This window comes from Triturus cristatus, chromosome 2_2 (assembly GCF_964204655.1).
Source record: "Triturus cristatus chromosome 2_2, aTriCri1.1, whole genome shotgun sequence".
Taxonomy (NCBI): domain Eukaryota; kingdom Metazoa; phylum Chordata; class Amphibia; order Caudata; family Salamandridae; genus Triturus; species Triturus cristatus.
In genome coordinates this window covers 861,110,781-861,135,557 of record NC_140582.1, presented here as the reverse complement: position 1 = coordinate 861,135,557, position 24,777 = coordinate 861,110,781, and the positions used below count along the sequence as shown (strand labels likewise).

Sequence of the window (24,777 nt, the reverse complement as noted above, 5' to 3'; positions counted from 1 at the left end):
TCCCTGGGACCGCCCCCCCCCCCCCCACGTTGTCTCTGTGAGGGTGTTGTCCCCTGTGTGCTATTCTGTAGGAGTTGTCAAATAACGTTTGTGCAGGTGAAGATATGAAATAAAGAAAAGAAAGGAAAGTGTAGAGGTCAAAAAACCGAGAGGTCCTAGAGCGGGCCTCTCCCCCTCCCCTGTCACCCCGTCTCCCTCCCACCCCGCCCCCCCATAGGTACTCGTATGTAGGAGGTGCGAGACGACAGGATTGCCGTTCCGCTTCCTGGAGAAGTGTTGACGGGTAAGTGGTATTTGAACTCCAAGCTGCATTTTCCTTTACAGTGCACATGTACTAAACAAGTAACAAAGTTGTTGGAGAGGGTACAGTCTAGATGATCAGACACCAAAAAGGATACTTGCTGTTGTCCAAGGTGCTTGCAGTTGTCTATTATTTCAAAGTTCCGCCGTGTTGTGGCCGCTAGTGACGATTGATCATGTTTTTAACATTAACTGGACTAAGGTAGCTATCCTTTTTTCTAAGGACGGTAATGTATTCAGCTTTTTTGAGGTAGCTTCTGGTTGTTGTGAGGTAGTTATGAGGAAGATATAGGTACAGGTTCTTATTGAGGGCGCGTACTTAAGGCTAATTGGTCCCGGTACTTGGTTCCGGTGAGGGCCTCACTTAGCCGAGCCAGCTTGTGAGGTATCCATGTTCAGAGTTGCTGGACCATCTAGGAAGCTCGCCAGGTCTTTGGGGTCAGTAAAGAAATGCTGCTTGCCTTTATCTATTATTTTAAATTTCGTATGGGCCACAAACGAGAATTGCATATTTTTACTCCTAAGGCTGTGTCGAAGGACGAGAAAGCCCTTTCTGGTGTCTACCGTAGGCTTAGAATAATCTTGCGTGAGGATGATTTTGTGGCCTTTACAGACGATTTGATGGTTTTTTTGGGCATAGTTAAAAATTTCCTCAGTGTGCTGCGATCTCAGGGGTTTGCAAATGATAGGCCGAGCTGTTTGGTGTGATGGCGATTTGAAAGCAGGAATTCTGTATGCCTTATCCAGCTCGACCTGGCGAGTGAATTTTAGGTTGGTGAGCTTTTGGATCAGGTCTTCGAGGAATGCTGAGCAGGACCCTGCCGTGTCTTCCACCCCTTCTGGGATCCCAAGTATTCAGATGTTCCCTCTGTGATTCCTGTCCTCCATCTCCGCTGTCTACTTTTGTAGTGTGTCTGTGATCCTCGTTAGTGTTTTTACCTCCTTGCTCGCGCTTTGATTACAGTCCTCTGCATTGCTTATCCTTTGTTCAGCTGCAGTGAGTCTGATATTGACTGAGTTCTGGTCCGCCCTGACTGCTGCAATCTCTAGTTGGATCATGTCTGTGGTTAGCTTTGTGGATTTCGCTAGGTCATGCACTTCCGCCAGCTTCTTAAGGATCATTTCCAGGGTGCTGCTTATGTCTGGCTTTTGTTTGATTGGTGATTCAGATGGTGTTGGCTCCCCTTTGCTTTTCTTTAGCTGCTGTTGGTGTAGCCTTGATTCTCTTTCTGCCATGTTTGTTTGGTTGAGGGATTTCCGTGTCACGGTTTCTCTACTGATTTTCTCCCTCTCTTTATTACTGCTGTTATCTTTATCTTCCTGCTTTTATCAGGCTTATGGCTTCTATGCTCTGGAGCACTTCTCTCGTTTCCCCGTCTGTGGTTATACTAGGGGTGCTTCTCTATGTGGCTCTGTTTGGCGCTGCTAGTAGCGTCTTGTTCCTAGGGCTTTTGCGTAGAGTGTCTGTGTGGTCTCGTGGTGCTCCAGGTGTCTCCGAGTTGATGAGGTGTTGGTGAGGTCTCCCATGCGTCTCTAGGATGTGCTGTGTTTTTCCCCCCCCGGTTGGTTGGCTGTGCTACTGCTGGGGGGGGTAGCTACTGTCTCTCCCCCTATCTCCCTCTATATTCGCTAGGGGCTGTCCCGGTATTTGGGGCTGTTCATAAACTGCATCCTGCCCCTCAGCATACACTATGACGCAAGCATGAGTCCTGTACGGGGTAGGCTTTGGTTGGCTCGCCCCTTCTCTTCACTCTCGCCCCATTTGCGTGCCTCTCCCTGCAGGTGGGGACCCCTGCTCCATGGTGTCTGAAAAAGGGTGATTGTTACATTCACTTGCTGTGCGGGTACTTCCTGCTTGGTTTCCACCCGGTCCCGAGGCAGGCCGCACTCTCACCAGTCGTTAGGGGGGGGGGGGGGGGCTGCAGCGTGCTTTCTCAGGCCCACCGATATCCGTTTTTGGGCGTTCTAGTCTCTGCCTACTCCGATCGCTATTACTGCCTCCACAGCGCTTCGCTCACAGCGCTTTCCTCTCTCTATTTAGCGCTCCTTTAACTCTGGTCACACTCCGGCTTCATAGGCCTAAGGGCGCCATTTTCTCTTCGCTATTTAGCGCTCCTCTGTGTGATCGTGTATGTTTTGGGGACGCTCCTGTCTCAGTCTCCACTTTGTGTTGTGTTAAGTTATATAGCCCCCGCAGCACTTCACACCTAGCGCTTTACTCATGTTTTCTGAGCGTTCCTGGTGGGGGGGGTTTACCTTGCTTCCCTACCGGCCGTCGCCGCTATCCGCGCTGGAGTTTCCTGGACTTTCTTGCCGCTTCCTCCTCCAAACGCCACCACACAGCCCCCACAGCACTCTGCTCACTACGCTTTTCCTCTCGCTGATAGCGCACCTTTCCTTGTGGCCACACCTCTGGGCTCATAGATTTGCGGGCGCCATTTTGGGAGCACTGTTACATGCCGCCTTCAGTTTCGATTTCCCAACTCCTTACATGGGCAATTGACGCCATTTGTCCTCGCTGGCCCACCTTAGTTTTTGTTTCGGTTGTGTTCCTTCCACGGCATTGTGGTTTTTTTTTTTTTTTTTTTAATTAATTTTCCTAACTGCGGAGGATCTTGACGCTCTGCTCTGCCCCCCCCCCCCTCTGGGTGTGGTTAATACCACTATCTCTTGGTTGCGGTTTGGTTGCTATTAGGTAACAGGGGCTCTACGCTCGGCATTGTTTCTCCGCCGTCGCCAGCCCTTATCTTCCCCCCACCGGCTGTGCGCACGCACTCATGTCTGCTTAACTTGCTGTAGGAGGTGGGTTATTGCCGCGGTACTAACTAGCATGAGGGGCTTGTAACTTCGGGTTACGTCTCTGTTTTGGCGATGCTCAGCTTTGCTTTATTGCCGAATATGGCGCCGCCATCTTGCATCGAACTTTTTTCCACCCTGTGCTCGCTTGGTTCTTGAAATTCTTCCTTTTCCCGGCATCTGGATCGGGCGAGGGGATCCCCTCGTCTGCTTACCACTCTCCGACGTTCCGATCTCCGTTATTGTGCCTGTTTCGTCTCCTTCTCGCTGAGTAAACTCGCTTCCTTTTCTCTGTTGTGGCAGAGCTGTCAGATCAGGCAGCCATCATCCCTGCCGTCCAAGCCACGCCCTCTTTAATTTGATTTTTCAATCTTCATTTGATAGCCTAAGACTGCATGCCTTAAATGACTTCATTTTGTACTATATTTCGTGAAGTGTGTGCTATTTCTACAGTCCTCAATATATTATCTGTTTACAACCATTTTATCTGTCATTACAAGGCGTGCACAACACAACACAACATAAAAAGACTTGGTTTTGCATGCGATTCTACTGCTGTGTACATATGCATCTAATATGAAAACTGAAAACAATATTGAAACATAAAGAGGATGATGGGTAAGGGATGCTTTGCATGTCATCTAAAACTCTCTCCCTCTGGCAGAACTTGTGTGTATTGCATCCTCTTGATCCTCTTAGGAAAGAATAGCCCTTTTACTGACTGGTAACCTTCTTTACTCCTAGTCAAAGTCTTCCCCATCACAGTCCTTACAGCTGCTGAAGACCGCACAAGGACAGGCAGTAAAAGTGAATAACATCTAGTCCTTTTTATGTTAATCGCCCTACCTCCTCTCATAATAATTTCTACTTCTTGGAGGCAGGTCTGAAAATACCAACCTTCTAAAGTGACCAGGGAGAGAAGTAGAACGGTGATAGAGAAGACATGAGCTAGAAGTAATGAGGATTACTGGTAAGTAATTGGGCCATTACCTCATGTCCCATCGCCCCGTCACTGCCCTTACAGCTTGCTGTTATACCAAGCGTAAAATGTCAATAGCCATAAGTAATCAGGAACTTCAAATTTCTTGTAGATTCAATGTAATAATGAATTAAACAGGATTCATTAAAGCAATTAAAAGAGAAAGTGACGGTACAGCTAATGAAAGAGAGGATGAATCAGCTAGAGCATTTAGGGCCATTTTATCAAGAGTTGCGTCGCTTTTGCACCACATTGCATGGTGCAAAAGCAAAGCAACCCTTGAAATGCGATTTATCAAGCCACACAAGTCCACCTTGTGTGACCTGAGTAGCTTGATAAATCAGGACTAACACAACACAACGCAGTGCAAATCACTGTGTTGCGCTACGCTGCCACGTGGAGGTATTCCATGGGCATTGTATGAGTGTTCCCACATAACACCAATAGATTTTGATGGAATCCCAGATTTACCATTACTGGTAGACCTGGGAATGTACCATAATGCTACGCCTTCACAGGAGAGGCTAACGAGGAGAAATATCTTTATTTCTCCTCATTACTTCCTCTCTCTATGTGTGCTACATTCTTCCGCACACATAGAAAGAGGAAAATGCCTTTCAGGATTGTTTTTGTGCAGGAAGTTTCGTCTTCCTGCACAAAAACAGTCCTGTTTGCAATGCAGGCACCTTTGCCCCATGGTGCCCAGTGCCTCCGTTGGTGCTAGGTAGCACATTGAACGCTAGTGCTGGAACGATAGGATTGCATCGCATTGTGTTGGCACATTACGTCCCTTTCCCTGTAACACAGTGCAGCAAGGTGATTTGCGTTGATGAATAGCACACCTAATATGTAATGCTCAACAAACGTGCTGTGTAGCAGATCAGCAGATCTCAGCTAAATAAAATCCTTGAACCTCTACCCACGATATCACTAATCTCCTGTTGATCTACCCTGAATATCAAAGGCCATACACAGGTCCAGAGATTCCTATGCAGAAATAATAGCAATTTGAACCCACCTGCTGATCATACATGTGGACAGCGGTGGCTTCTGGGGGTGAGCAGAGGGGCCCGCCCTACTAATTATTTGCGTTATGGATAGTAATTGCAAGAAGCAAAAAGCAAAAAGCTCAAAGTAGCAGAAGCGACCAAAGAGGCAGCTGGTGGCATTTAGCCAACTCAAAAAGTCAGGCTTTGGAGCTCTCCGATGGCTACTTGAAAAGAGCTCTCAAACAATTAGAGGGAAAAAGGGGGCTTTTCAATAATAACAGTCAATCTTATTATTATTATCAAAGGTCCAGCATACATGCCCAACAATAAGTGAAAACAAAAGGTATGCAGTTCCTAAAATTAACGCCAGGTGTGTTAGAGTCACTATAGGGTACCAGGGTGATACTGTGAAAATTGATGTGAAAGACAGGAGTAAAGGTTACTCCTTTTGAAAAAGAAGACCCTCACACACCCAACAAGCGGGTATCTTGCTTCATCACCGGGTCTTTGCTCCTTATCGGGCCGGCAGGTGCAATGCCCGATCAGGCACCCAATGGGGCCTTCCTATCGGAGATCTTTATTTCCAACGCCGATGAGTGAGGTGTGTGTGGGGGGAAGGGGGTTCATTATAATAGTGGGTGTAGGTGCAAATGAGGTGAAAGCAAGTGTATTAAAACAGGGGTAGGTGATCCACTGTAAACAATTTTAATAAAGCATGGTCACCATCCTGATTAAAACCAAAAATAATCCGCACATCTCTCACCTTTAGGTGTGTGAGTGAACGTGCTAAGGGGATCAATGGGTCAACATGTTTCTTGCCTTATAATGTATTAATTGGCAATTCTTCAGGACCGGGGGAAAGATGCGGCTACCTACACCTTTTTGGTGGTGCCCACAGCCTCTAAGAGGTAACACTGGTGGACACACATACAGCACCCTAAAAATGTGTGGTACCGTGGGTAAAAGAACACAACCTGCGGAAAAAGGGAAAATAACAGATAAAAGCATAATAATACAACTCAAACCGAGAAATCAGGTTAATTCCAGACAATTGGTGGTGTCAAGAAATAAACAACTGTGACATACGTGAATTGTGAGCAATGTTAGAGGACTTGCTAAGGGCTAACAGCAGCACAGAAATGATAACCCAACTCTGAGACCAGTACAAGAAATACTGGGTCAATTAACCACAAGTAATTTGTAGAACTCACCCTCATAGACTGTGCTGGGTTCGAGGCCAGGGTGAGAGAGCACTAAATTTTAGTGTCCTAAAGTATAGAGAGAAGATAAGACACAAGACAGGTGAGGGGAACAGTAAACACAAAGACATTGTAAGGTAACAAGGCCTGAGTTGATTGGACCCCAAGATGTAATGGTGTCCTCAGGAATCCGAACAGCAGCTGAGCCCCTTGGAAAGCCCAAGAACTGTGTAACTTTGCCGTGGAACAGAAGGACCCAAAAGGAGTTGAGTCGCTCACATACTAGTGCGGCAAGTAGTGCTTGGTAGCATGAACCAATAACCTTGACGCAGACATAGCAAACACACGGCCAGCCTCTGTAGGGCAACGAACAGGGGAATACAATGCAAAGCAGCCTATGGTAGGAAAACTGTACAAGACACGCACACTAGAAGCTTCTGATGGACAGCGTTCAAGGAATACAATGCAACGCAATACGCCTAATCGTCGGCGAAATGTAAGTCTCGTTAATCACGAACTGTACAAGACACGCACACAAGAAGTTTCTGTTGGTCAGCGTACAAGGTATACAATGCAATAAGTCTCGCTACTCACGATTCCGTAATTCCGGAAACACCGTACGCCTAAAATCTCACCAGCCACTGCAGTCTGGTGTTTGTATGTCCGGGCAGTTCCTAGTTATAGGAACACGACGGCGTGGAGCGCGGGTGCGTGGGGGGCGGGTACATCCGGTATAGACAGACGTGCTCCCGCGATAAACACTAGACCGCTAACCTCATTGCTGAGTATCGGGCGAGGCGCGTACGTGGTTATCATAGCCAAACGTGCGCGGGGAGACATGTTGCTCGAATAATCGAGAGGAAAAGGTTTTATTTCGTAATCATGGAGTAACCAGGAGGGTAGAAGTGAACTAATTAGTATAATGGAAACCAGAAAATCCCAAGTTCCCAAAATGAAAGAAAGGGAATTTTAGGTGTCGTAGGGAACTGACAACCAATAAGTGTGGGTTAAATCAAGCGAAGGCTATTTAATAGAACGGTGCCAGCATGCTCCATAGAGATAGAGTGTGCAGGAGTCAGTTATAATAAATTCAAGTCAGCATGCTCCATGGAATGTCCTCATTGAGGCCAATAGCGTCTGCAGCCAATCTTAGGACCCACCGCTGTTCGAGTCTAAAGAGGGCTTTTTTTGACATGTGTGGATGAGATTCTAAGACAACCCATTGGAACGAATTGGGGGCATGGTGTTCAAGTTGATAGTGGGTCGTCATTTTGGTGTCAGTTTTGGCGCACCTGAAACTACTTTTATGTTCCAACATGTGGGTCTTAACTGCACGGGTGGTCATACCTATATAAAGTAGACCACATGGACATGTCATCATATAGATGCAGTTAGATGAGTTGCAATTGGTATGTTTAGAGATACTCCACATCAATCCGTTAGAGAATACCAATTCTTTACTGATGCGTGTCTGGGGACACATCGAACATGACCCACAGGGATAGTGACCCTTAACTGGAGGTAGATCCCTGTAACGCCCTGAACGTCTCAGGATCGTTTAACAGACACGATAATGAGAACGCAACCACTTGTGAAGGTTTAGTTTTTTTAATGAAGGCAAAAATAATACAAGGAATAAACAAAGGTTATAGTCACTGGAATCCTCCAGGCTAAGTACGTTACCAGCCCACAGCACGGATGGTCCTAACCGTCCTCTGCATATACGCCGATCCCGGCGTATGCCAACAGAGGGCAGAAATGAAATGGCCGACAATGCCAATCGGTAGGCTGTGAGGGGCACGAAGAGTGTTGGGGAGAATCGAGGAGTCAGGGAAACACCCAGCCGGGGTCTCTACCTGAAGGGAGCAGCCGCTCAACCTCTTCCTCAGACTGCACCGGGACGCGGAGTCACCTCCTGGTGATGCGTCACCGATACCCCAATCACAAGCAAAGAAGACTGAACCGAGAGCAGCCGCTCGATCGATCCTGTGGACTTCCGAGTCTGTAACGCGGCAAACACCTCCTGGTGTGCGTTACAGCTGGCAGTCCCTGTATCTCTGGTCGGGCTGGGAGTTACGACTCCAACCAGCAAAAGCGCCACTGCGCTTTGACTCAGCCGAGTCAAAAAGCGAAGCTCAATGGTTATCCGGTAGAGCTTCCGGGTCCTTCACAGGTGACGATGGGGCAAGACACGGCCCAGGGAGTAACGACTCGACCTACCTCCGTTCTTGCCTTACTGGAGCACCACTCCGGAACACTGCTCTTCACTAAGCAGGTACGTCGGTGTAAACACAATATCCGACAGCGTTGTACCTCCCGGTTCCTCCCTTTATAGGGCGTGTTTTCCTTGAGTTATGTAACAGCTCTCCTGTTTACATAAGGGCGTGTTTTCCTTGAGTTATGTAACAGCTCTCCTGTTTACATAAGGGCGTGTTTCCTTGAGTTATGTAACAGCTCTCCTGTTTACATAAGGGCGTGTTTTCATTGAGTTATGTAACAGCTCTCCTGTTTACATAAGGGCGTGTTTTCCTTGAGTTATGTAACAGCTCTCCTGTTTACATAACCTCTCAACCGCTAAGCATCCTGGGAGATGTAGTCCGTTTTCGCTGGTTACCGTTTTCCTCCCCTCGCATGACAGGAATTCTTGACAATCCCACAACATTCTTTGTGACCTAGTAGTTGGTTTCTTAGGTCTAGTATGTATTAGTAAATCCTTAAGATTACTAGTACGTTTGAATGCGAACCTGGGAGTCGTCATATCCAAGTCACCAGTGTTGAGAATCCCCCAGTGTTTTTTAATGATGGATCTGATCCTGTTGGAATCAGGGGTAAAAGTGGTGACACACGTAATGGATTGATCAGGTTCCTTGGTGTTAATGTCTAGCAAGCTCTCTCTGTTATTGTTTCTTGCTCGTTTACGAGCCCTTGACACTACATGTTTGGGATAGTCTTGCTTAATAAGATCATTCATTAGGGTCGCGGACTCTTTCTGGTAGTCTGTCACAGAACTACAATTCCTTCTGATGCGCAAAAATTGTCCGAAGGGAAGGTTTTCCCTCAGTGACTTGGGATGATAACTGCTGAATAAGAGAAGGCTATTCCTGTCAGTTGGTTTTCGGTATAGACTCGTGGTGATCTTATTGCCTTCAAGACGGACAAGGAGATCCAGGAAGGGGACTTCTGTGTCAGAGATCGTGTGGGTAAACCTCAAGTAGGGGTTTAAGGTGTTGATCCAAGTACAGAATTCTGTACATTTCGTGTAATCTCCTCTCCAAAGGATCAAGATGTCGTCAATAAACCTTTTCCAGAGCAGTACATTCGCCGAGTAGGGATTAGAAGAGTGGTGAATTTTCCTAGCTTCGAAAGCCGACATGTACATACAGGCTAGACTCGGCGCGAATGTACTGCCCATGGAAGTACCTTGGGTTCCCCTGTTCGTTGCCCTACAGAGGCTGGCCGTGTGTTTGCTATGTCTGCGTCAAGGTTATTGGTTCATGCTACCAAGCACTACTTGCCGCACTAGTATGTGAGCGACTCAACTCCTTTTGGGTCCTTCTGATCCACGGCAAAGTTACACAGTTCTTGGGCCTTCCAAGGAGCTCAGCTGCTGTTCGCATTCCTGGGGACACCATTACATCTTGGGGTCCAATCAACTCAGGCCTTGTTACCTTACAATGTCTTTGTGTTTACTGTTCCCCTCACCTGTCTTGTGTCTTATCTTCTCTCTATACTTTAGGACACTAAAATTTAGTGCTCTCTCACCCTGGCCTCGAACCCAGCACAGCCTATGAGGGTGAGTTCTACGAATTACTTGTGGTTAATTGACCCAGTATTTCTTGTACTGGTCTCAGAGTTGGGTTATCATTTCTGTGCTGCTGTTAGCCCTTAGCAAGTCCTCTAACATTGCTCACAATTCACGTATGTCACGGTTGTTTATTTCTTGACACCACCAATTGTCTGGAATTAACCTGATATCTCGGTTTGAGTTGTATTATTATGCTTTTATCTGTTATTTTCCCTTTTTCCGCAGGTTGTGTTCTTTTACCCACGGTACCACACATTTTTAGGGTGCTGTATGTGTGTCCACCAGTGTTACCTCTTAGAGGCTGTGGGCACCACCAAAAAGGTGTAGGTAGCCGCATCTTTCCCCCGGTCCTGAAGAATTGCCAATTAATACATTATAAGGCAAGAAACATGTTGACCCATTGATCCCCTTAGCACGTTCACTCACACACCTAAAGGTGAGAGATGTGCGGATTATTTTTGGTTTTAATCAGGATGGTGACCATGCTTTATTAAAATTGTTTACAGTGGATCACCTACCCCTGTTTTAATACACTTGCTTTCACCTCATTTGCACCTACACCCACTTTTATAATTAACCCCCTTCCCCCCACACACACCTCACTCATCGGCGTTGGAAATAAAGATCTCCGGTAGGAAGGCCCCATTGGGTGCCTGATCGGGCATTGCACCGGCCGGCCCGATAAGGAGCAAAGACCCGGTGATGAAGCAAGACACCCGCTTGTTGGGTGTGTGAGGGTCTTCTTTTCCAAAAGGAGTAACCTTTACTCCTGTCTTTCACATCAATTTTCACAGTATCACCCTGGTACACTATAGTGACTCTAACACACCTGGCGTTCATTTTAGGAACTGCATACCTTTTGTTTTCACTACTTGAAAAGAGCGCCAAATATGGTGCCGCCTCATTCATGAAACAACCACCTCCATAGGACACCACCAAAAAGCAGGATATTGATGCCAGATGGACTGCCTGGATCGAAATGTTTGATGACTTCATAGATGCTATAAAAGAAGCAAATCACAAAAAGATCATCAAATTCTTAAAGAACCTTGCAAGTGACTGAAAAAAAGAAGTAATAAAGAAGATATCACAAGCTGACAAGTATCATACTGTTAAATCTACAAGACAATGGAGGCCAAGTTCAATCCAATGCTGAATATCGACTATGAAAGAAAGGCAGCAACCCAGTGAGAATATGGATGAGTAGATATGCTTATAAGACACTGCAAGCTCAATGAATTCAAAGATGAAGAAGCCATGCATCCTAGAGTTATCGATGATTGCCTCTCTGATTTATTCTGATGACGCATACAGTGAGAAACGCTCAGTTTGGAGAAAGGGCTCATGGCTGCAAGAGCGCAGGAACATGCTGATCAACAAGCTCCTGATATGGAAGCTGGAACAACCCAAAATTAATCAGCAATGAACATGAAAAGCAAGCGGAAACACAAGGTAGAGACCCAAGTGATGTCTCAGAAAACAAAGAAATTGTGTTTCCACTGTGTATTCTCCTTTCTACATTTAGGTAAATGTTCCGCCATCAGACAAATATGCAAAGGCTGCGAGAAGGAAAGCCATTTCATTAAAGTTTGCTGAGCGAAAGAGAAACAAAGTATGTCATGGAGAGGCGAAAAGATGGACACCAGAAAGTTCCAGAAGCACTCTAGCCACTCCTGCAAGGCCAAATGGCAACATCGATTAAGGCAAGTGGAAATAAAACAAAGTCGATCGTCATCAATTTCATCTTCCAAAGGTTCGTTAACATCATCTTCGAGTGACAGTGAGGAAGATTGATATGCGATGATGATGTCAGTTACAGACTGACGTCCACATGTAGGATTGGCCGCTTGCAAAGAAGAACACAAATCAAAAAAGAATTGCCACACAAAGCAACAACGTTCATTTGGACATTGTCCTAAAATCATGCTTAAGGTGAATGGTTGCCCTACAACTTTTATTATAGACATTGATACATCAATACACATCATGCCGGTAGAAAGTACAAAGAACTGCCTCCAATAACATGTCTCACACCATTGACAACAAAGGTGTACACGTGGGCAGCTTCTACACCCTTGTAAAGGGCCCTTTGTAGCGACCATGCGGAACAAGAAAACGACAGTGCAAGCACCAATTAATGTCCTCCCAGATATGTCATTGAGTGCATGCTTACGAAGTTTCGATACTGCTGCTGAAATGGAACTGATCTCTATTAACTACAACTTGAATGCCCAGTCTAAAATAGTGAGTCAATTTACAAAACAGTTTCATTGACTTGGGAAACTTAAGACAATGAAGTTGCAGTATCAGATAAATGAAGATATTCGCCCTGCTGTACAGTGACACCGTCAAATTGCTTTTCACTTACAGGATGCCATTGAGAAAGAACTAGAAACACTGTGAAAGCATGACATCATCAAGCGATCTACTGGTCCAACACCGTGGTGGTATTAAAAAAGGACAGTGAGGTTCAGTGCGCATATCAGTTGACATGCGACAGGCCAACAAAGGAATTGAAAGAGAAAGACATCAAGGTCCACACACTGCGGACATGATCACGCAGCTGAATGCGCCAAAGTTTTCCCCTACCTTGATTTGAACAAAGGCTACCATCAACTTGAACTGAAAGATAACTGTAGGCACATTGCTAGTTTGTTCAGATATAAGAGACTCAGGTGTGCTGTCAGATGCAGAAATCTTTCAAGATGTCATTTGTCGAATAATTATGCATGACACACATGCTTTTGACTACAGTGATGATATACTGGTGTTTAGGGCTACACAAAAGGGACATGATAAAGCACTCACACAAGTTTGTTGTCTGCTTGCCGATGCAGGTCTCACACTAAATGCAGAGAAGTATGTGTTTCAGAAAAACAGACAAATTCTTTGGGTATATTTTCTCTGAGAAGGGAATGACTCCTGACCCTGAAAAGGTACAAGCATTGTAGTCTACTTGCCCTCCAGAAGACATGACCATGCTGATTTTGCTACTGTGTGTGCCCCTCTAAGGGAACTAACAAAGCAATATGTTCTGTTTGAATTGGCATTTGAATGTGACCAAAGTTTCAAGAAAGTAAAACATGCACTTAAAAATGCAACTGAAATGGCTTACTTTATTCCAAAATTGCTAACAGAGATTCTGGTGGATGCAAGCCCAGTGGGGTTGGGTGCAATCCTTGCCCAACACAATTGACAGCCCGATGCTCAGAGACACATTGTGGCCTATGCTAGCAGGAACCTATCTAAGACTGAACGTGCCTATTCTCAACCTGAGAAAGAAAGCTGAGCTGTAGTATGGGCATGTGAAAACGTTCATGTGTTTTTGTACGGAAAGTATTTCTCCCTTGTCACAGATCATCAGGCATTGCTCACTATCTTCGGAAATCCAAAAAGATACCCCCTCGCATCAACAGGTGGGGGTTGCGTCTGCCGGAGTATGATTAAACTTTCATGCCCAAACTGGGGAAGGATCAAAATCCTGCAGACTACTTTTCACGAGTGCTGCTAATGAGTCATAGTACAACGTCTAAAGCAGCTGAGGCCTACATCAATTTCACAGTAAAGTCAAGTGCACCTGCAGATTTTTCAAATTGAACAGTTGCAACGCAATCATGAAGGAAACATGCTCGACCTCTTACAGATGATGTCGTGTACCAGAAAATCAAAAATGTTCAGGAAGAACTTTCTGTTACACATGATTGTGTCATACAAAGTGGGGCAAGAATAGTTATCCCTGAAAGCCTGAGGCAACAAGTCCTTGAACTGGAGCACGAAAGCTTGTAATCTTTGCAACTGTCTGTCTCCCAAAATGACTCAGCGCCCGCTGAGCACATCTCATCTTCCTAAGTAAGCATGGAGAGGATTGCGGTTGATATTTTCGGACCCCTCAATAATGAACATCATTTCATGGTAGTTGTTGATGAGTACTCACGCTTTCCTCTAATGGAAAACGTATCATCAACCACACATGACAGTCATTGAGAGGCTGGATGACATTTTCACAACATGGGGTGTTTCCTCCATTCTCAAATCTGAAAACACCCCCCCACCCCTCTTCAATAACAGAGATTTCAAAGACTTTCATAGTGGCTTGAGCATCAAACATCAGAAAAGTACACCTTTATGAGTAATTTGAAAAGGGTTGTTCAGCGTACTGCGCTGGGAGGCATTGACCTCAAATCAACTTTACAAATTCTCTGTGTCTACCGTTCCACTCCTCATTCCATGACAGTAGAAAGCCCTTGGGCCTTGCTGTTTGGTAGGGCTCTTGGAAAGAAGATACCACAATGGAACACCAGTCAGTCAATAGACCCTGATGAGATTTGTGTCACCGACACCTCTGGCAAATGCAAAAATGTAGGCCTTTGCCGATAAGCACTGATGTGGTTGAGACACAGTCTTCGAGAAAAGAGACTGAGTTCTTGTCAATCAAAAATAGACATGCAAGATTGACGCTCCATTTGATGCTGAATCGCTGAGATGTGGCAAGTAAATGACATATGGTTACTGCCCAACGACCTGGAAAACCCATAACCAGAGACTCATCGTACTTTAAGCCTTTACCTCAATGTTCGTCAGCCCCAGATCTCATGAGTGAGGCAAGTCCACCTGAGTGCCCAAGTCAAGCATCCGATTCTTCTCCAGAGATTTCAGATGAAGGCGCCCCTCCTCTATCTCGTACAACTAGATCTGGAAGACTGGTGCGAGCAACGCAACCACTCATCGAAGAGTTATTCTGTGCATATGTGTATATATTTATTCATACTTTTTATTTAACAAAAGGCAGATGTGTATTGGGTTTGTGTGTATAAGGCTTCCAGTGGTCCTCTTTAGGCTCCTTACAAGTATTACATTATCTGGTGGGTGTGACTTAGTGTGGTTAATAAAGTTTGTGACACAGAATGTTAATTGTTGCAAACTAAAGAATAAAGATGAGAAAACTAGAGCGCTGTGTGTGGCCTGGTCTGTTACCTGCTCCCGGACTAGGGAGGATGCTACAAGTGGGATTCTTAATGATGATGCAGGACCTTGCATTGCAGCACCGCTGCACCACAGAACTGACACACCCCTTCAACTGTGCGACATACCTTCGATGTGGATCCTTGCAACGCTCCGCAAACCAGGATTTAAGGTACTTTGTTCAGCAGGCCTAACTGGGGTCATGTAGCGGGTCTGCGCTCCATTGCAGTGAACATGTTACTTTGTCCCTGTCCTGCGCAATCAGATATCCACTGTTGGCGCGTTGAGCTTTTTGGCACTATTTTCACTTAAATCTTTCAAATTGCATATCTCCGTGTCTACTGATTGGATTTTTGTAATTTTGGTCATATTTTATTTGTTTATTTTTAAAAAGCTCTATTTTTCTATCTGTTGTGGGATCGTTTTTGTGTGGTGTTTTCACTTTGTATCTATTTGAAGTGTTGCACAGATTCTTTACACATGGCCTCTAAGTATAGTCTGACTGCTCTGTGCTAAGCTACCAGAGGTATGGGCACAGGTTAATTTAGGGTTGGCATGTGCCTGACCCTGACAGAGATTGTGGTTGCTGGAAATGTCCCAAGTCACTTCTACATCAAAGAGGAGAATGGGCTCAGCAGGATCTCCGAATGACCGACTGTTCCATTCTACCACCCTGCTCACTGCTAGAGGAGCAAGCGCACTGCTGGGGCAGTAGTGCAGTGTATTAAGGCTGCTCTGGCAAGGCTGAGTCTTAAACTTAAATTCGGAAGCGGGTCGAGGCACCCACTCCGCCCATCCTTTTGGAGACCGGAAAAACATACTTCTCTCCAGGAAGTCGAAATTAATATGGAGAAGAGATAGGGTGATTGATAGGAAGGCCAGGACATGAGATAATAGTGGACACCTTTTGCTAAAATGAAGGATGGAGTGTGTGTGTTGTATTTACATCCTTTGATGTTCATAACTGTGTATGGATGTAAGTCTGGTCTTTTTATGACTATTTAATACAGTTTGAAACTGAGACAATGTCTGTAAATTGATTGTGGATTCGGGGAACCCCATGGCTGAAAACTGTTTCTCAGTATTTCTGATGCAGAGAACCTACACTCTCCTTGGAACTCATTTATTTATTGCTGATCTGGGTTTAGGGTCCGAATCCAAACAAAATGTAATCGCCCACTCTTGCTGAAAGCATGGCTGTAGGAACTTGGGCTACTGGTTGAGGGAAGTAAAACCCTATTGAAGCAACAACCACAATTCTTGTCACGAAACACAAGTGAACCAAAATTAACCTGTGTTTAACCCTCTGGTAGCTTGGCCTAAAAGTAGTCCGGTTTAATTTACAGGCAATGTGTAAAGTATTTGCACAGTACTTCTAACGGTAATAAAGTGAAACAAAACACAAGAAAAATTCCACACCAATTTAGTGATTTAATAAATTATTTGAGACCAAAATGACAAAAATCTAATACATGGACTGGAATGATGCAATTTTGGAGATGTAAGTAGAAATAGTTCTTAAAAGCTTTTAACATTAGTGGAATGCCCACTGACGTAACGAAACTTGAGGGGGCCCCCCTGCAAGGTACACGGAGGCCCCCCTCCGAACTAAATCGGGAGCTCTCTGGCCCGAGTACTGTGCCGAGGGTGCCCCCTAAAGCTTGGGGGCCTCCCCCGCACCATGGGGACTGCGGGGGCCTGTGTTACGCCACTGGGAATGCCAAGGGAGACCGCATGACAGAGGTTGCGGCTTCATTTCTAAGATAAAGTGTATACACCAAATTCAAGCCCGTTTATGTGAGGCTACCTTAGTTCTATCTGAAGTCTACTTCTATACAATTTGAGGAGACCATATTGATATTGTTTCGACCTTGAAACTATTGACCATTTTTCTAGAAGGATCGTGGATTCTCATAAGATTTATTTGTATCCTGAAGATGGTCTCATTGATGCACTGCGAATGAGACCAAATCATCGAAGTATAACCCATTCTTCACTTTAGTTATTGTTAAATTCCATTTTTTGGGTTCTAGATCCTATGTATAGGACAGACATGATTTTTGACTTTGTGGAGATGATGACTAGTGTATCCTCATCTTTGATTTATTTGTGATTTCTGTTATTGATGTTTGTGAGAAGTATTTGCTTTGAACCACTTTTTTTTACATATTGATATAAACCAAATCATCAATGACACACCTGATAATGTAAGTTATTTACAAAAAAATCTTTAAAGGTATTTTAATTAATTTACAGTATCCTTTGATGACATTGTATATAAGATATATTTGTTCAAAAAATATGTTCCAATAAAAATCCCTTGTAGGCATCTTTATCTGTTTAACTGTACTACCCAAGCCCACAAGGGTATTTTGGGTTACCCAAATTTCATTGAAAAACTTTCTAAAAGTGGAATTTTCAAAATTGTGACGTAAAATCCAACTTTACCATTAAATAGGGTCTTCAATTGCAATTTTTTAGCCACCCAACTCGACATTTCTACTTGCTCCCAATTGAGAGGTATCACTTATTAAATGTAATAAGGTAACCCAGTGTTATCCTGTAAGAGAGGTAGGCTTTGCAATAGTGAAAAACATATTTGAGAGTTTTTCAATACCAAGATATGTAAAACTTAAAAGTAAATGTCTAAATTTTTAAATACAATGCACCTTGCCCTATGGGCTGTTTAGGGCCTACCCTAGGTGTGACTTAAATGTATTAAAAAGTAATGTTTAGGCCTGGCAAAAGGTTTATTTTGCCAGTTCGCAATGGCAGTCTAAAACGGCACACGCAGGCTGCAATGGCAGGCCTGAGACACGTTGAAAAAGGCTAGTTAAGTGGATGGCACAATAGGTGCTAAAGGCCCACTAGTAGCATTTAATTTACAGACTGAGTCCATGTAGTACCACTTTATTAGAGACTTGCAAGTAAATTAAATGTGCCAATTGGTTGTAAGCACTTTAGTACTGGTTAGCAGAGGTAAAGTGTGCAGAGTCCTAAAAGACAACAAAAACTTGTTCAGAAAACATGATGAATACAAAATGTTTGGGGATGACCCTGCAGAAAGGTCCAAGTCCAACATGGGGACTGAAGGAAGTCAGTTGATTCACTGTATGAGGCTTTGACAGCGGTGTAATATTGGCCCCACATCCCCTGTGGTACGGGGGGCCTGAGCTCCAGGTGGCCCCCTTAGCATAGCATCACACTAGAGTCAAGTGGCAGTGGTAACAAAGAGAAGGTTAGCACCTCCGCAATGTTCGCAATACATTAGGTTCTAAATGTATAAGTGTGCTCAATGTAAACACTGTGCTACCTAACCAATGTTACCCTGTATAGGAAAAATAATTTTCCTTATATACTTGAAATCAAAAAACTATGGTACAGAGCACAGCATCAAGTTAATTTTTAAACTGACCCTGCTATCAGGTAGATTTCATTGTAAATACAATGCCAAGGAATAACACAATGGACAAGGTGATACAGTCCAAATACAAGTATAGAAATGTAGAAACTCTTGATATTGTTGACACTGAGTTGTAGCATAGATGCAGACAGCCAACACGTGCTTCATCGTGTAGACGACTTTTTCAAGGCTGGCCTGAGAGCTCATGTCCTGATGGAGTCTGGATGGGCCCCTCCAATCACCTTGCGAGGGCACCCTCAAGTTTCATTATGCCACTGGGCTTTGACCATGTGACTAACCACCGGAGTAACTTGGATGACTACCCATGGAAACATAGGTCAACCTGAAGATTCTCTGTATAATATGACAGTCAATTTACAGACAGGAACTTATTGGTCCAGTCATTTTACCTTTACCAAACTTGGTATGGTTCTTCAGTCAGCACTAGATCCAGTGAATTAAAATGGGCAAGAACCCATTACCTGCAATTCTTTAATTTGAAATGGAAAGAGCAAGCACTTCTCAGACAGGGTACAATACTTTTAATGAGAGGATGCCTGCACTACTCAATAACAAACAGGTGCTTAGGCACAGTGAGTATCTGCAATACTATATTTTCTATATTTCATTTCAGGCACTGATTGGATCCAAAACTGTGCATCCATAGGCAGGAGACACTCTAGAAAGAATTGCCTACCTCCATTTGATCTAAAGCTACATATTTGTGGATGCAATGTAGATGGCTGTGGTTATTGTTGAATTTTGCATCGGTTTTCTGTGCATTTGTATACTGTCCTTGTTTATTGAGTAATTGTATATATATGTGTGTGTATTTATATGCTGGTATCTGCTGCAATGTGTCATTTCGTATTAGTTCTGTGATGAAGCTCGGTTAAATCCTGGTTTGAGCTTTATTTTTTGATAATCAAATTTATTGGTTTCAAGAACAAATTACAAAGAAACATCCCTGGCAGTAAAATCATGCACAATGATTGAAGAGACCTAATGGACAGAAAAAGAACATAGGCCTGTAAGGTATTTGCAAATAAAATAAGAACTCAATCACCCACGAACAATCTGAGACAAAAAGCATTTGCACCCCCTAGGGCCGCAGGTTGAACCACTTGCCCCATACCTTATCAAAAAGCACGGGACAGCCCTGTGCCTCAAAGAGGGCCTCCTCTTGGGTACTGCACCAGTCCACTCCCCTTCTCCATTTCTGCCTAGTCGGTGGCTTAGCCTGGGACCAGAGCGCCGCTATATCTCTTTTTGCCACCGCCAACGCTGTGCCCAGGAAGCACTTATCGGTCCGGGAGCCATCAAGACCGTCAAACACACCCAGGATCAGGCGCACTGGGTCGTGAGGAACCTCCCATCCCAGGGTCCGCGTGAGTTCCAGCTCCACCCCCGCCCAAAATGGCTCCAGGACGGGGCACTGCCAGGTCATGTGGTAGAAATCTGCAGGGGCGTGACTGCAACGCGCGCAGGATGGAGAAGGCTGCAAACGGGCCCTGTAAAGGCGTGTTGGGGTAAGGTATGCCGCATGGAGATAAGAGTTGGACCAGACGCAGCTTGGAGGAGGCTGTCAGGATCTTGGGAGCCATAAGGGCATCCCTCCAATCAGCGTCTTCTAGGGGACCCAACCACCCCTCCCAGCGGGCGCGCAGCAAGTCTAGGGATGCGGGCCATTGTTGATGAGGGAACGGTAGATCCGCGATAACCCCCCTCTGCCCAGGTTCCCCATCATCACTTGGGCCTCGAGGGGACTGAATTCCGGGAAGGAGGTGGGAGACGGAATGTGCATTCTTAGGGCATGCCTTAATTGTAAATATTTATAAAATTGGGAGGAGTGGAGTGAGTAACGTTGTTGGAGATCCACAAACGATCGGATGTGGTCCCCTACCCAGATGTCTCCGAGGAGCGAAATCCTGATGTGATCCCAGCGACTGAAGCCTTGAAGGGACGAAGTTTCCTTCAGCCAGGTGCCACTCCACAAGGGCGTCTGCCTGGTGAGTGTCCCATCCCAGTGTGTGTCGCGTGGGGCAACACGCCAGGCCATGAACACCGATCGGGTGACGGGGATAAAGGTTCGTGGTATGGAAACCCCATACAGGTAGGCTTGGAGCTGCGGGAAGTCCAATGACTGGAGTTCCACCCGGTATGCCGGGTCAGACCAGCCACCCGCAAACCAGTCGTGGATCACAAGGAGCCTCGTGGCCAGGTAATAGAGGTGGAGATTGGTGAACCCCATGCCCCCATCGTAAGGAGGTATGCGACAGTGCGCGAGGGATAGTCGCGGCGGCCGTCCGCCCCCCCCACAAAAACCGAGAGAGAGTATTGTCTAGTTCCCGGAACCAGCTCCCTGGGAGGTAAAGAGTAATGTTCTGTAAAATGTACAAAACACAGGATAGGACCATCATTTTATAGAGGGCACTTCTGCCAAGGGGGTTGAGGGGAAGGGATTGCCATTTCCAGAGGTCCGCTTTGGAGACTAGGGGTGTAATGTTCAGTGCCTGGTTTGAGCTTTATAAATGGGAATAGACACCAATAAAATCGGTATTATTTGTTTTAATCTGTCTTCATTTCACTTCTGGATAGTTTTCCTAACGGGTACCTCCTTCTTATATCCCTTACTCCACTCCCTCAGACTGTGATAAATGGGCAACTGAACTTTCACACATTTCATCTGGATATTTTAAGTGCACCGCACATGTGCTAAAAAAGTGTGAGAAATGCATTTGCTCATATTTGTAACCTACGTCACACTATTTGTGAAGGATTTCACTAACCACTCCTCTGACACACTTTTGAAAACACCCACAAATGTAAAAGTAGATAATAAGTAAATGTAATGCACATGTGAGTAAATTAAGGACAGATACTTTACACTGAAATGCCAGGACTTGCACCTTCACCTTCACCTATCACTTTCACGTGTATTTTGAGCACAGGTAAGTTACTTCTGTTTTCAGGCACAAGTGTGATCTACACCAGGAATCAGGTTAGCCTGAGCCCTAAACTATTAACTAATGGGAGCATGCCCCTCGTTAGTAGGTCTTCGACAGCTTCTTAAGACACAAAATATTATTACAAATCCGAGGGTTATATTGTGCCGTCCCTTTTCTTACTGTTTATTTTCACAGCCATTTAAAGAACTACAATTCCCATAACCCAGTTCTTTCAAACAGGAGAGGAAAATCAATTAAACAATTTGATTCACAATACAAATAGGGCAGGCCCCGTGAATAACACCTCTTTCTTGCTGTTGAGATACATCTGCACGTGGGTTGCTGTTACAACTGAGTGTATTTCAATGCAAGAGAAGAGTGTGATGTTTTTGCTATTTGGTAGTGTGTTTAGTAGCATTGCAACAACGTGACTCGTGGGTTAGAACTCTTAAAGCAAGAAGATGTTTATTGGCTGATACTTTCTTGCCAGTTAGAGATGAGGCCAAAGAGTGGTCCTGCTTTTGCTTAAAGTAGAATTGTGTAGAACTTTAGGAGTGAAGACGTGAGCTAGGTAGAGGGGCTTGGATGTTAACATTTTACATTGTTCTCACGAAACATAGATGGATTATGGCTCAAGCGGGCATTGACATATCTCCACTTGGTGCTCGCTCTGTTATAGGTGAGACAGCATCAAAAGCATTTGTTTTCTCAGGATGACTGGTGGACATTTTAGAAGCAGCAGATTGGTCCAATAAATTTATTTTTAAATTGTTATATTTTATCCCTATTGCACAGGAGTCCTGTGATGTTCGCTCAAAGCTTTAAGCTTGTCATAATTTAGCCTACAGTCTTGTTATGGAATTGAATTCTCCCCCACTATAAGTGACAAGTGGTTTGTATTCTATTAAAGACACGGAAGAGAAGATACTCCCTCCTGACCACATCCGTTTTTAAAATCTCAGGTCTATTTCGGTTTGACAGGGAAGGATGTTTTACCTACAATGAGAGATGGGACTAGGCGGCATCTTCAGAACGGCTCAGACTACACATTTTTATCATTTTGTATTATGAAAAGCACCTGTTTTTTCTGCAAGATCTACTAAAGTATGTTTTTTTCTAACTTGGCAAAGGAGGACGGCTGCTGCTCTGCTGGGATTGTTATCCTTAAGGCTCGATTATGATTGGTGCTTGTGCACTATGACATCATGGGCACTTTAGACTGCTGAACTCCATTAAGCTGTTTACTGGTTCATTTTTATCTTCCATGTTGTGTGTTAATTTTGCATTGCTACTAGAGAAGTACAGTAAAGGAGGTATGGTCATAACCTGCACCTCCATGTCTTTAATAGAATCCAAACCTCCGGTCACTTTTAGCAGGGGAGAATCAGTCGATCCCCCCCCCCCCCCCCCCCCAACCAAACTACAAGCATTTACCCTTAATAAATGTCTCATCTGGAACGTGTACTCGTCACATCTCACCGAGTCTGTTTTATCCTACAATACACAACTTGGCTGCAGCCTGCTTTGAAATGTGGGAAACAAATATAAAAGACACCACGTCCCAACACACCTTGCAGATTCATTAGATTGTGAGGAAGAACGGACGGACTTTTTAACATGTTCAGTTTCTCGGAATCTTTTCAGGAGGGACAAACAATACAGAATAAAACAGCACTAATGAATGGATAAACGGAGGCTGCGTGATGTCCCAGGAGCCCTTTGACGTTTTCAAAGAGAACCCCTGCTATAATTATGAGAATTATGCCAGATGAAAAGCACACCGCTTCCCGGAGATAACATGGTGGGTTACAGTTTACACTTCACAATCACAACGTCTTTTGCCAGTTATAAATGTGCCTAATACAATTACCACATAACCGCAGATCACGCCCCGGTAGTGGCCCATCGCTCTAAAGGACTTCTTATGCAATAGCCTGCCTCTGCCCTCGTATCACCACATGTTTTTGGATTAATGTTTGTAGGGGGTTGCTTTCCACAACCTTAATGGTTTTTAAGGTATAAAATCGATGATTTTGGAAGCGCAGTATAAAATCGGCCATTGCCACATGTTGACTGTAAAGGCACAGAGTAAACCTACCGAATCCCCGTTCGTCCCAGCACCCTCGAGAGTGGCGGGGTCGGGCCACCCTGTTTAACCCAACAATCACACACTTTACATTTCACCTGCTAAAAAGTCCCCCTCTTCAATGCAAACACAACAGACAACAATACCTTCCCTGGATTTTTTCTAAACCCCCCCTCCTTTCTCTTATTTCTCCCAAATATTGGCATGCACGGTAAAAGTTACACACATGAATTGTATGATCAGACCAACCAGCGGTTCCACCTGCCAGCCACTGGAAAAGAAACAGAAGATAGATTAAAAATAAAAGCTGAAACGTCCTACATTGTTAACGGTTTCAGCAGACTCCAAATACCCGCGTTCCAACACGCCCATTGCACACTTCGGCGCGCGGGCGGGAAACTGCCCCTTTATTTGCCACGATTGGCATTCCTTTGAGTCAGAAGGCGGCCTGTGGGCATTAACGCGTTCATCCTACCTTCGCGCGTCTTGAACAGCTCGGGCAGGCAGATGACAAACATGATGCCCACTGCAGTGAGGAGTTTCGTGAGCGTGGACTTGGCGCCGGCCCTGCACATGTCACGCTGCGGCTGTAAGTTTGTTTGTAAGACGCTTCCTGGTTCAGCAAGTGTCTTCAGAGAACTCGAAGCTGCCTGCGCCTTCTTCGAAGTCATTTCCTTTTTGAGCGAAACTATTTTTTTGTCCGCAGCTAAGCTTTTTTTTTTGCGTCGAGCTCCATCAGCTAAGGTTTTTTGCCTAACGTCATCAATTTTCCACGAAGATAGCCAAATTTCAAAAACATTCTGATTTTTTTTTATCTAAACAACAGAAATGAAAATATGATTTAGGGTCAAAAGAACAGTAGAAAAAAAGGCTAAGCGCAACATTGCATACCTCCTGATAGGCAACTACAGGCCACCAGAGCAGTAAAAGTTAAATACGTGCATTGAGATAAGAGATCATGGCCTCGTCATAAAACAACGTTTTCCCATAAGTAGATGTGTTTTTCACCTGCCAGATTTTTAAGTGTATCTAATAAAGTCACTCCTGCTCACAGAAAAAAATATGTATGAATATGGTGCTAGGTCATTTAAAATGCACCAGTTGGCAGATCTTTTTTTTTTGCACGTCTGCTGGGCAGTTTTGCAACAGTGTTTGATCAACAGTACGACCCACCCGTACCAAATAGTGTTTTTGCACTGGCTTGTTGATTAAATGTAGTTTTTGCACCATCAGTGTAAAATTGGTGTGCACAATTACATTGAAGAGCAGCAAAAATTGCCTGGCCCCTGCCTAATGTACATAATCCACCC

At 44.7% G+C, this 24,777-nt stretch overlaps 1 protein-coding gene across 4 annotated transcripts in view; it reads right to left on the bottom strand.

Annotated features, from left to right (window-relative positions):
- Positions 1-24,145, bottom strand: part of TMEM156 (transmembrane protein 156) — a 241,420-nt gene extending 217,275 nt beyond the window's left edge. The window contains exon 1 of one of the 4 annotated variants that reach the window (XM_085642251.1): positions 23,943-24,145. In XM_085642251.1, coding sequence (XP_085498377.1) covers positions 23,943-24,138 — 196 coding nt within the window. In that variant the 5' untranslated portion in view covers positions 24,139-24,145. The remainder of the gene's footprint in view (positions 1-23,942) is intronic. The other 3 variants (XM_085642254.1, XM_085642255.1, XM_085642253.1) reach the window with 3 other exon arrangements.
- Positions 24,146-24,777: the final 632 nt, after the last annotated feature.